This window comes from Ooceraea biroi, chromosome 2, assembly GCF_003672135.1.
Source record: "Ooceraea biroi isolate clonal line C1 chromosome 2, Obir_v5.4, whole genome shotgun sequence".
Lineage (NCBI taxonomy): Eukaryota > Metazoa > Arthropoda > Insecta > Hymenoptera > Formicidae > Ooceraea > Ooceraea biroi.
This window is the reverse complement of record NC_039507.1, coordinates 481328-495409: the sequence shown is the minus strand read 5'-3', so window position 1 is coordinate 495409 and position 14082 is coordinate 481328. Positions and strand designations below refer to the sequence as shown.

At 47.9% G+C, this 14082-nt stretch overlaps 1 protein-coding gene across 3 annotated transcripts in view; it reads right to left on the bottom strand.

The window, feature by feature from the left end:
* The window catches only part of LOC105285951 (semaphorin-1A), a 228725-nt gene that overhangs the window by 19407 nt on the left and 195236 nt on the right, over nt 1-14082 (bottom strand). For all 3 annotated transcript variants that reach the window (XM_026975324.1, XM_026975325.1, XM_026975326.1), the window contains exon 3: nt 246-342. In XM_026975324.1, the coding sequence (XP_026831125.1) occupies nt 246-342 (97 nt within the window). The remainder of the gene's footprint in view (nt 1-245; nt 343-14082) is intronic.

Below are 14082 nucleotides of genomic sequence, written 5' to 3'. Positions count from 1 at the left end.
TAGGATATATATGTTGGGAATTGCACTCGGTTCGCTGATCTACGTTACCGTGGATCGCCGCGTCGATCTCTCGCGCTCCGACAGACAGAGGCGGCAATGATACGTCGGGAGATGGATGAGGGTGGAAACAGGAGACGAAGGAGAGCACGGGAGGAAGAGACGAGAGTGGATGAAGAATAAGAAGAAGTAGAGGAAGAAGTGGCCCTTTAATTAAAGCACTCGCTCCAAATGAATCCTCTATTTACCTTCCGCCGACCAGAAGGTAGTTCCCGTCCCTGAGCACCAGCCGAAAGTAGTCGGTGTGCGTCTCGTTTCCCGTAAACCGGAACACATCCTCCGCACCTGGAAAAGAAAAGCAAGGGAAGAGCTTCGGATTAGTTTTTGTTCTGTCGCTCGGGGAGAACGGAGTCACCTTATTCCATCTAATTAGCCAGGGCGGCCGTCGACGTCGCTCTTTTGTGACGGCTCGGCGTCGACCACCGCCTCCTGCCCCCGCTTTGCAACGGGAAGCCGGAAGCTGGCCTTAATAAGCGTAATACGTTTCCTTTTTTACCGCGGCTCTGAAGAACAATGCCGATCGATCATTAGCGAATCAAGCGTGAGTAATCTCCCTTAACTCCGCGGCCCGGCTAGAAAGAAGAGAGACGTCTCCATTATCCGTTAATTGTCCATCGGCCGTTATTATTCGCCAGATTCGCGATGATGTTTCACGGAATTCCCTGGCTATCGGTGCGTTAAGATCGATCAACGACGATGCGCGTTGCCGTCGACACGTCATTTTCGTTTAGATTTCCTCCTAATCGTTTCCGCATCGCTTCCTCCCGCGCTTCGGACAACTAAATAATCGTGTTTAATATCCGCGAAGCAAAACATTAATGAACGCCTCGTCGGCTCTCGGAGTGTAATAAGCAGGAATTTCCGGAGCAATCAATGCCGATCGCAGCAATCTCAAATCCGGTGCATGCAATTCGGGTCACACACATAAACTGGTGCTGCCGCTGACAACGTGCCACATATGCGGTAGCAGCGAGGCAGCAAATGCAGACCTGTTAAATACGTCGCATCAACGTGAGAAGAGAAACATCATATTTTACAGTAACAATATTTATGAACAATCACGAGAGACATAAATCACGCTCAGCACATTTCTCGCTATCTATCAGTTGCTCCTCATCAAGGAAAAATATGTCAAAATGAGACATTGAATGTATCCAAGTGCTTGTTTTATATTTTTTAAACATCTAAGTACATTGTTGAGCTCTGATATTTTTCTTCTTCGTGCAAATGTACGCGGATGACAGTTAGGCACATCATTTTGCACATGCATCGCTTCTTTCTCTTATCGCTTGATCGACGCGAGAACGGACTAGTATAATTAAAAGAGCAATTATCAGCCGATCCCATATCCCGATGTCACTCAACGTGGATGATTAGCGACACGCATCCGGTGATCGTGATTCAGGTCGGAGATAGGGATGCACTTAGTGCATTCAGTCGCGACGGCGGCGAGAAACGAGCGGGTTCGAACGGTCCACGTGGAAAGAGATAGCCAGGCTACTCCTTGGAACGGAAACATCTCATGTCGCTGTTACGGAGCGAGTCAACGTCGGCATTCGTGGGTTGCCCGCGAGGATTGACGAGAAAGATGTCGAAGTTCGTTGTGGTGTGCGCTAAACTGCAAACACGAGATACCTACACCTAGTCGGACCGTTCAACGATTAACTCGGACTCGGGATTTCCAATTTACAATACTGAATTGGAAGAGAGCTGCGCAGCAACAAACGGTTATGTAATCCAGCTAATTACGCCACATTTAAATGTGATTAAACGGCCACATTTGTATCTCATTTATCGAAATGCGAATGATAATTATTCCGGGCTCCACGCATTCAACTGCCACTCAATGTCAACCGCTGAACCACCCTCCGCCTGATTTATGTAATTCAAGTCACGGATATGTGTACGTGTCGCGGACACACCGTCGGTTACCGACATGATACGATTATAAGAGAGAGACAGAGAGAGACAGAGGGGCGCGGGAGAGGCAGACGTTTGTTAAATAACATCTAGACTAAACCCGCCGTTGATCGTTCTAAAATGTTATTTAACAAATATTTGCGTAGTCGCGCCGCGCATTAATCGCTCGTGTGTTTGCCGTATCTGTCACGTATATACACACGCGCGCGCGATTACATATTTCGCTTCCTAACGGAAAACATTTCCTCGGAAGCGCGAAGCCCGCCCCATCCCGTTACCAGTCGTCAACGCCAATCGATTTCAATGATGGAAAGTGCGCCCCCGTGTCCGGTGCATGCAATTTGGGTCAGGACAGCAAACCGGCGGCAATGGCAAGCGCGGCCGGCACTGCCAATGAACGGATGCAATACCGAAGCAGGCCATTATCGGAAGCATCATACGTCTTGCCGTAGAAACGAATTAACGTCATGTTGCCAGGCGTTACGTTCGCGCCACTTGACCAGGGTGAGGCTCGCACGTGCGGGAGAGAGAGAGAAAGAGAGGGGGGGGGGAGAGGGGAGAAGAAGCCAGATGGATGGGCATCTAGCTGATATAGTGAGATCGAGGGAGGGTGACGTGTACACAGAGCAGGCAAGAGGAAGAGAAACAGAAAGCGAGAAAGAGAGCAACAGAGCGAGAAAGCCAGAGTGAACGCGGAATGGATCGACGGCTGGCTAGATAGAGCCACGCCGCCGCCATCACCGCCACCATCACCTGTCCTCTTTCTCTGATTGCCTCCGAAATTAAACGGGCCGAGTGTGTCCCGTAACTCCCATCAGTTCCGGGGCTCACTCGGTTATCGCTTTCCAAAATTAGCCGTTCGAATCCAATCGTACGAGTCGCGCGAACTTGAAGATTCCCACGGGACGACTCGCAGGCGGGACGGCTCGGGGATTCCAGGATACGCGGTGCGTCCCGCTGGATCCGCGAATGAACAATTGACTGATGCGAAATGATTCCATAGGAATCCATGAGACACCGTGAAACTTCAGTAATTTCATCCACCTGTCTGCGAGAACCGAATGTGGTGATCTTACGATTGACTTTTTCTTCCCTCGGCTGCGAAAAGATCATTAACATTGCAGCTTGTCACAGTCAAGGCCCTTGTTTTTTAGATTCAACATCGTTATTGGAGATGTCCGAGATGATTCGTATCTAGGTAAACGATCATAAGTATTGTACCAAACGTCTGTTGATGCATCCTCGGAGATCGCGATAGCTGTAGAAACGAGATTCTTTAGAAACGCGCGCTGCGCTCGATATGACCGGTGAAAACCGCCGATTGAAAGGACACGCAATACGAGTCCCATTACGGTCGGAAATTCGTCCTCGTTCCTCGTCCTTTTCGCTGGCAGCCCGCTCCTTTTGTTCCGCCGTCCCTTCGGCGAACGTTGGAACTTCGCATCTGCCAGCCATTTGCGGTTAACGTCAAGTTTCGAGCAACGAGAGAGGCACCCTGATATTCGTGAAAGCCGATACAAAATACAAGCCGCGGACATGTATCGGCTTTCACGGTGCTGCCGGCAGAGCACAAAAACTTGTATCGTGGGATACGTACACTCTGACGGCCGAATCCATCGCGTCGCAAATGGGTGCCCTGTTCCACAAATAATTATTTCTGCCTGTTAACGAACGTTGACGTCAATGTCTTGACGGGAATAACTATCTCATTTCGCGAAAATTGCGCGCGAAGGATCTCCAAGAATCATCGACATTAATTATAACGTACATCTCCCGCCCGTAAGGTCATATTTCTCGCAAATGTACCGGAATGGCGGCCATTGTTCCGTCGCTATCGCCTCATGAATTTAATAACGATCTTCGCGGAACCGATAACTGGGAGCCGATATTTCAGCAAGGAGCCGAGCCGAGAGATACAATCGGGACTGGAGATCCCGGAGAGCTATGATTGTTCGTCGAATGCTAAAAAATTGACCGAAGTCGATTTATCCGGTCCGCCACCCTTCCACCCATCCACCCCCGGGGCCGCCTTCACAAATCACGTATATAAGTTTCTCCGGACCGCCCGGCGGCGAGCGCCGCGATTCGAAAATATTGAACGCGCGTCCGAAGTTACGACTCGCCCGTCAAACTTCGCAGATCGAACTTTCACGGGGGGAAAGAGCTCTCACCATGCGAGAAGGCACCAAAGGGAACCGAAGGCACGGGAAGGGTCGCAGAAAGAGAGGGAGGTATATTTATTACGCGCTTTGGGGGAGAGAATGAGAGGGTGGGATTGATTCGGTTGTTTCACGGGGTAAACGGTATAGCATGCGAGTGTCCGTGACTGGCGGGTGGATTGTTTATCAAGAAAGACGGAACGGTTCGTGAAATGGCAATTAAACGCACGTCCCCGTTAAGTTAAGATCAGGCCACTCCTGCGTGTCGACGTCGATCACAGTGGACGTTAGCGCATCTTCCGTCAGTCGATCCGATTGACGCGAAATGCGGGGTGCATGCGTTGCGGTCAAATGATATGGATGATAGGCATGACTGAGATTTGATTTGCTCAAGATTGGCAGTTGTATTTGGCCGTCGATCGCCGTCTGGAAAACCGCGGACGTTAGATTAACGATACGCGAGTCATCATGCGGACGTTAACGATGATACGCGACTGGCTGCGTGGGAATATTAACAGATATCGTGGGTTATTTGTTAATAGATGTGCAGCTTTTAATTAATATTATAATTTCGAGTTTTCTTTTTTTCGGAAATTGCGTCACTGATTCTACAAAATTGCTGAACATGACGGCAAATGTGAAATTAAAATAAATCAAGATTAATTAGATTTCTGCAAAATTATTAATAATTCTGCAGAATCACCGGCTATGCACTGTCAAATGTCTAGCTAAATTAAATTCGAAATTACATTTGATTTTAAAATGAATGTGAAATTACGTATATTCACGCACCAATAACTTTATTATAATTGAAACAGCGTGCCATTTTTAATCAAGCGCACTTAGTTTCATCAAGTTCCCAATCACTTCGCAAAATCGCGGGTGCGAGCACTCGCGCGGGGAAGACTTCTTCTGACTTCATCAATACGATCAACAATTTAATAGAATTGCCAGAGGTTTTAGCGCATTATTGACACCGCAGTCGGTGCGAGAGTCCCGTCACGTGCTAATCCGAACACGCGTCAACGCACGCACGCACGCACGCACGCACGCACGTACGTACGCGTGCCACGCGCGACGACGCGGGGAACCTAATTTCCGACCTCTCAGCGGTGCGCCAATCCTGATCATTTCGATTGGCGACCATCAACTCCGCTCTCGCTCTTCGAAAGGGCAGATTATCCCGCGCGGTACGCCACACGAGCGAACGGATGGGCCTACCATGAGGTCCCCCTATTTCGCGTCACCTCGCCGATCGAGAGTCATTAAAGTTTCGCACGTGGCTGGGGTGGCACCGAAGAGGACCCCGAGCCAGGCCATTATTTTTGAGAACGGCCACCCCTCGGTAGCTCTCCGACGCGTTTCTCGTTGACGGTGCACGAACACGTACGTAGATGACGACGAGAGCGCCTGGGATTTCAAACCGCCGGCTCAACCATGACTAATGAACGAAAACCATCAATTCAGTTACGTTTACTTGTAACGTTTTACTGCAGCCAGACGAACCGGCAAAAAGCGCTGCTTAAGTCGTGTAATAACGTTTGCGATTAAACTGTCGAGCAAGCGTCGATGGTGCGCGTATCGGCACGAGAAAGAGCGAGAATAGTGGTATCATGGGATTAAACGAGGCCTCTGGAGAACATTAGGTTTACGAGATGAGTCTCGTGAAAACGTCAGAGCATGACGCCGCTAAACATCGCGAATCCTGCCCTAATTTCGTGGATCGTCCATAATGATCCCGCTTGCACGCCTATCTCGTCGTCTAGGGAATTGAACTGCGAGGAGTTCGCGACCAAACGAGCATCAACGTACGTTACTTGTCGCGCTGATGGCTGGTATCACCGTCATTGATAGCGACGATACAAGCGAATACGGTAAAACGCAAATGATCGAAGTCAAGTGAATAAATAACGTAATGCTGAAGAATATTTCAATGACAGCGACTTCGATTCTACAGAATTCCAATTATGCGAACGAGACTTTGCGTATTTCTTTTCGCGCATTTTTAATACCACGACAAGTGTTCCTGCTCTGTTATAATAAATAAGGATCTAAATTTTTGCGTACGCCTTTATAGGTATCTCGATCCGTGTCAAGCAATAGAGCGAGCCATCGGCGAGAAATAAGTTCCGGCCTCGTGGAATTCTTATTACTCTCAAATCGCCATGCGAACGTCCCTTTACGTGCGGTCTACGTCGTGTTAGCCGAGCCTGCAGGGTGCACTTCAATTTCGCTGGGACAACACGCGGTTTCTTCTCGGGCTAGGATAATCCCACGAGGGCTCGCACGGCCGAGAAAAGCTGGACGATCTAGACAGCGGTTGAAAAATAAGCGGATGAAAAATTCAGATCGGCTGAAAGTGATTTTCGAGGTAATGCGGCTAACTATGGCGCCGATAGAAAGAACGCAGATCATAGACTCCTTGTTGCTTGAAATGGAACGGATCACGTGAAGAAAGGAATCGAGTTCCGTTTTGGACTTCACAAATTATGGAATCGAGTTGGAGTCGAGATGTCAACGCAATTATAAACGTGTCGAGTAACCAAGGGTGACAATTAAAATAGCATCTGGAAATAGCATCTGGACATAGTTGATTCGGTATTCTAGGTCATGTGCCGTGAAATATCTCGCGAGAAATGGCCGGTTTATTTTTGACGAGGACGCAATCTCTTCGCGGGAGCAACGAGATCGATAGCTTTGCTATCAGATCCCGGACCCGACCGTTATTTCCCAAAATAATTATTCGCGGCGTAGGTAGAAGTAACGAAGAGGAGTCTCTCTCGACTAGCCGAATTCCGGAGGTAAGAAACGATTGTACGAGAGACAGGGCGCGACGGGGATAACATCTTCTGTTGTCTGAGATGGATTCTGCGAGTAATGACGGATTCGCGACACGTCCGTAGTCGGGGCCGAGAAGTGTCTCTCGATTGCGTCTTCTCTCGTTAGCGATATAAACTCGGGGAGGAAAAGAATACTATAGGGAACGACGGGAGTGTAGCTGTCGTTTGGCAAGATTCGATAATGCAAGATAATCCTTCCCCATCTCTGATATTCTCCCTCCATCTCCCTTCGCGGCATGAAAAAATATAACGTACTCATAAATGAATATTTTACATGCTTTACGTTTGTAAAAATTGTCCGTTTTTTACAACAAGCACAAAGATACGAGAATTCGATAAGTAAGGCGGCCATCGATGAGATTCTAACTACATCGTTAGCGAAACGAAACGAACGTTGCCGACGATATCACGACCAGGATAGTTAGATTCTTCCGACGACGCTCGTACGGAGAGCATTATATGCTTGATAACACTTGATAACGTGTGGATACATAGCCACTACGGAATGGCAGAACGCGAGAAGACGGGAACGTGATCCGTTGTAGCGCGCTAGAGAGCGGATCTCTAAAGCAATCTCAATCGCTTCTAAATTAAACACGCGACCGTAATCACGTCGATCTTTTCAATAAGAGATTACTCTCCACGGAATTGGAACGTATCGCCGGTGCGCATTGACCAGCACATTTCCTCGCTCTCGGATGCAATCGAACGCGGAACGTTAAAGTGTCGTGTCCCTCCTGCCCCCCCCCCCGTCCAATAATTAACGTCGAATTAAAACATTATAGAGAGGCCCTCGACGGTGTAAAAAAAAAAGGAAAGAAACACTGACGGAATTGAATGACAAATCACCCCCAGATTCGAACGGTCGAAATAATAAAAGAGATCGCATCGTTCCCTCGATTTCCTCGGGGATTTGCGGTTGTCTTAATTTCCCGGAACGATACCGCGCGCACGAACAGAATCATAGGACATTAAGAGGGAGTCCGGTCGGGGTGATTTCTTACGAGCACGCTATTTGCTTCCCGTAACGTTACGTTGCGCGCGCGTTCACGCGCGCCGTAAGATTTACGCGAGTCGAACTGTATTTTCCGTTACAGTATTTTGGGAGCAAGAGGAGAAAGGAAGGCACGGCGCCACGCCGAGAGGACGGAGGTTTATTGCCAGAAGAAACGTAGACGTTACCGTGCCGGTATCCGCCGGGGAATACCTAAAAACGTGTAGCGTAGCGTAAAATGGAGCAAGTTCGGCTCGAGAGAGCGTTCGGAGTCCCAGCATTTATCGCGCGAGTGCGCGTTTCCATGTCCCAACGTTGTCGCGCGGGGACAAGAAAAATGGAGACAACGATATTATCCCTTCAAGAAAACGCGACGTCGTTCGATCGATAAGTTTCGCAATCGGTAGCGAAGTCGCGGCCAAGAGAGCGCGAGGTGAAAAGTTCATCGAGATAGAGATCTCCAGGACTACATACGGCGAATCGGAGAACGGAGAGATGACAGATTAAAATAATAAATATTCATTCCGAACGATACCAGGTCAGTTCGGAAAAATTCAAGAACTGAAGTGGAGTCGGCGATAAAGTTGAAATCGCGAGATATTTATTCGTATTTATTCGCAGATAGAGATTATTTCTCAATGAACAGAAAGAGAGAAAGACAGAGAATGGGTAAGAAAGAAAAAGAGGAAACACTCGCGTAGAGACTAAATATTTTAGTGTTCACCGGTCGCGTTCCGCAGTGCGCTTATTTTCAATATATGTTCCCGGCTAGCACACGTATTACTCTCCCGAGAAGTACATGTAGAGAGAGAGAGAGAGAGAGAGGAGAGAAAAAACGTCTCTTATTAATACCGCGTATGCGCAACGTACGTTAAATTTCATAAAAATGATGAGAAACAAGCTTGGATTTTCCGATAAAAAAACAAAAAAGAATAGAGAAAGATGCAAAGCAAAAGAAAAAAATAAAAAAGACAGGAAAGAGGGAAACAAATTATTTACCGTGGTTCCTTTGTAGCGAGCGTTTCCTCGGCGTCGAGTTATTTCGCGGCTGTATTTAGCTTGCAGCTGCCTCTCTCTCTCTCTTTCTCTTTCTTTCTCCTTCTCTTTATGATCGCTCCTCGTTTCCTCCATGGAGAACGAGGCTCGGACCCTTTGGAAAACTTGGCGGAACGTCATTCATAACTGACGAAGTTGCCTAGATAATACATAAATACCGTGCCGACGCTAGAAAGTGGAGCGCCGCGACGACGGCGTCCGCCGGTCAGCAGTAGCCAGAAGTGCGGAAACTTAACGGGGGTTCGCCCGTTGAAAAATGATTCGCAAACAGCGGGTAAACCGTGCGCGCGTGCGGGTCGATCCGCGACTACGTGGATCCTTTCCTCCCTTGGTACCGTCCTCCTTTTCCTCTTTTTCCTCCTCGAAGTCCGCACTTCGCGTAATAACCCTGTTTAACGGCGCTGCGCCGTGAAATATGCCCGCGTCTCATTTGCGCCGCTGCGCTGAAACGGGAGAATACTTTTTTTCCGCCTCATTCATTTACCGCGCGGGTACCGTGTAATATATCGCTCGTTGTATCTGGGAGAGGAACGAGAGATTGCAGGCCGTCGTCACGCTGCCACTTTCGGGCTCAACTGAGTTTTTACCCGCGGTATTTGTTCGCGTCTGTCTTACTCTCAAGCTGTTCGCGAGAAAGAGGAATTAGGGATGTCTATCGGGATGAGACTTGATCACCGTTTCCTACCAACCTTTATAACACGTTATTTATTGTATTACGAATTGTATAAATAAACTGATAAATTTATCGTTTTGTTTCGTGTTATTCGTTACGATTTGCGGACAGCATACAGACCTAGAAGTGTAATATAAACTTGTCTCCATTTTCGCACCGTGATAGTTCCCGCGACCGAATTGACGTCCGACTTCGCGAATTAAGACAGCGGAAGTTCGGGCGCGGTTTGTGGCGTTGCCGCTAACGAAATCAATTGCCGGAATCGAGCGACTGCGGGGGTGGTATCGGGGATCCTGGGATGTGTAGCGAGTAAGTCGAGTCGAGTCGAACGACGTACGGTGCACGGGCGTCACCCGATACGCCGGGGTACCGAATCGCGTATCGAGTTAGGTAAGTGGATTTCTCGCATCGATACATTCGCGTTACATAGCATTGCACTCCCCTCGTGTTAGCTCACGGAAAGAGCCGGGCCAAATTGAGCCACCTAGTGTATCAGCCGCGCTTGCGTCTCCCTCTTCGCGGGGGTGTCTCGGGGTTGTTGCGAAAAAAAAAGAAATACAGAGTCACGTCGATGTAACGCGCATGTCTGGTGCCAGTGCAATCCCCGTAGAATCCCCGTAGAATCTCCATAGTACCCCCGTCCTTCCCCGCGCGCGTCGTCGTTCTCGTCGTTTCGCTAAGTACCTTATACGCAGGGCAGGAAAAATCTCACATCTCTTTCGCTGTTGTCGCTGGATCGCTCGCCGTCTCGCGAAATTAATTCGCAGAACTTGGAATTACGAGACTCGCATAGTGCACGGTAATATGACGTGATGTACAGCACACGCAATTACGTGACGCATAACGGTCGACTGATATTCATTGCGCATTTAACTTAACGCTTAATTTAACGTTTAGTTGTGAGATCATTCGTCGTTTGAATTTGATTTGCCTAATATGAGAATAACATTTCAATACTGAAATCGCGATCAGACAGTCGCGTTTACCGCCGAATGCGTAGCGGGATGAAAAGGCACCCCCTTCACTGTACCACTCGCAGCGATCGGAGATAATTTTCCAATAAAAGTTTTCGCCATTTCATCAAGGCTTCGAAATGTAACTTTAACTAATTTACGCTTCCACTTAAAAAGAGAACTACCACTCGTGCCATTCGATGTTCCCTTCCGAACAAGTGAACGATCGAACAACTAGTTTGAAAGACATTTCGTTAACTTGCATTATTAAAAAGTTATTTCAAGCGATAATAGTTAGTTGATTATCTTGTATAAATTATAATTTCATTACATATTGATAGTGACAATCATTTATCAGTATCACATGCTCGCAGGAACGTAGTCCGCAGTTTCACAGTAACACATGGTCGCGCGGTATGATTTTTCGCGTACACCCTTTGACGGGTTTCGGCTGGTAAGCCTCGACCACGATTTGCATTAATTGGCAGACCGCAGGCCATGAATTGTTTGTGAAACTACATCCGTCCGATCGGAGTGCGGATTAACGCAAATGTCGAATTAATCATTCAAATCGGACGCGAGAGTATTCACCGTCGGAAACATCAAGGCAGCAGTTAATTAGAATGTTTGCGTGATGCCAATTAAATAAATAATAACTTTCCTTTCTTCGACACATGCGGGCAGTCGTTGTTGTTTATCGAGATCAAAGAGATTCTGTTTCTCAATTCATCAAGATGAACAAAATAAGATAATGTAACGGAATTAATTGTGCAAACATAAGAGCGTTTACTACCGTATTAATTAATCAAATCTAAATGTATTGTCACTAATCTGAAATGGTAAATATATTTGCATTTATTGAGCTTCATTATTATTCGTAGACAAAGTAATATACAACATGCAACGAAGTAATCATACCAGTGATATATTATACATGTGCAGCCTATCGAGCGCGCACGCATAATGTGTCATTGCGCGTTACATCCGCAAAAGTATCGCCAATTGAGACCAAGTTAACTCGAGAGCGCAGACCACAGCGCGAGAGATTTTAAATTATCGTTTGACAAAGCGAACGTATTCGGATTGTCGATGAATAAATCTGAATGTGATTACAAACTAACCAGCTAATCCGATCAGCATAGTAATAATTTATGGAAATTGTACAGGTAAAATTTACAGGGCCGCTCGCGCGCGCGCCGGGACGAATAGGCGCGTAGACGCGAACGGTGCCGGTAATTTCCTAGCAAAGTTAATTCGTCGGCAAATGAGCAGAGCAACCCGATTAGCGCGCGCGTCCGCGGCATATAATTAGCGAAAACTTCGGCGACCGACAGATGAGATTTTACGGGAAACGCTCATAGAATCGACCCGCTTTGCGCCGGAAACAAACCGCGCGCATCGATCTCGGGACTCGCTATCGCGACTCGCGAAAATCGGATTTTCCCGTGAAACCAAGTTGCGATAACGCATAACGCGGTGCCAAACTAGCGAAAGCGCGGATTTCCGAATTTCAGACGAGCGAGACCTGAATTTCGCAACAACGACGCGAAATACGGCGACGCCGTTTGTCGGAGCGCAACAGAAATTCGCACAGTCGGCGCAGGCAGGCTCCTTTATCGTCGACACTCTCTATGTATTATATTCTTTTTCTCGAATAATCTATCGGGGACAGCAACAATGCCGGGAACTTTTAACGACGTCTGCGAAAGCTGCGACGTCAATCAATTTATTTCACGAGTACTCGCGATCGCGATTTATCAGTTAATAACCGGCCGACGCAAGTCGCGCTATAAATCGACATCGAAGGTCCATTGGAACGTAATGAAACGCGCACGCGAGGCCTGGAAACGTCGAGACGTGACTGAATCTCCAATCTCGACGCGGGAATAGAACGTTATTAACGTGAATCTTGAGTGACGTACGCAAGATAAAATAACTTCGCAAGCGCGTCCGATCAAAACGTCCGCGCTGTGATAATGGAATGAAATAACGAAATGTTGGAATTTCAGAAAAATCCCGCAACAGAGGAAAAAAAAGGGAAAGCGCATTCCATCCCCCATATCGCTTTGCAACGATAGCTATATAATTGTCCCAGTTACAAAGTCGCTGGATAATTCTCTCTGAAGCGAGCCGGATCAACAAATGAGCTTATCTTTACTAATTACCCAGCCGGTATGTTCTCATCTACGAAACGCGAGTATCGAACGCCATCAAGCAAGCGATCTTGAATGCTTGCGAATGATCCGAGCTCATTGTAATCCTCGCGCGATATTTTTGCACTCGTTTGGCGGCCAGAACAGGACTGAATCGTGCAAAGTGGCCGCATCATCGATGCCGATGCGTGTTGCATTAATGAAACTAATTACGCACGGTGCGACACGATGTAACTGCACTTACGCGCACACAGCCGGACACGTATACGCGAAATCACGATCGTCACGGTCAGATTAATTGGATTAGAGCCGATGTTTGTCGGTCCTTAATGCGCATAATACACATGCATACGCACACACATATATACACCGGCGGATCTAATAAATCAATCGCATACATCGCCGCCACCGTCGCGCGCTACCTCGTCGTCTCTCGCATTTATTATGCGACGCATTATCGTTTCCGGTGCTCGAATCGATCGAGTCCCTCCGCCTCTCTCCCCTTTCACCCTCTCTCTCTCTCTCTGTCTCTGTCTTTTACTTTCGAATGGCACGCGCGCACACGTCGATACCAGAGAAGCCTGATTTCGCGGTAAGGCGTAGTGTCGCGCGCGCGGACTATCGATCGCCATTCATAATTGACGAACGCCCGCGCTGTTTCGGTGACATGCTGCAATCACACACGTTTCGAAGAACTGGTGCATTAATGGGGAGACGTCACATCAGTTAATCCGATGCTTGAATCATTAATGGGAGCGCGAGCTTATGTCGCACGTCTCATCAAAATGCATCATCGTCGCGACGCGACGGTTAATTCGAGATGTTGGAACAACTTTGGAAAAACACCACATACTCGGCACACACGAGCACACCTCGCGAGAGAGTGTCCTCTTTTCCTCGAACATTCTGAGGCGGAAAAGTGGACGCGCCGAAAATGTGTTGACGGTCACTTGTACGCATGCCACGAGTATTTGCGCTTCTTTGGTGACACCGGCCTCTCAGGAACTCTCGTGGCCCTCTTCGAGATTCCGACGGCGTTGAATAGTCGCGAACAGGCAAACTTGAACGAGGCAGACGTAAGGAGGCGAATGAATACGTAAAGGTTTACTCTGGAACGCGATAAACGCCACGTATCACAGCACGCGAGATTCGCTTAAGTACTTGAAGCCTCGCCGATACGATACGGGAAATTGGGAGGCTGATGGAGTTCGCACCGAGATGCTTGATGTAACATGCGATGTTACTCCATTTTCTAGATAGATGATGCGAAGGCACTC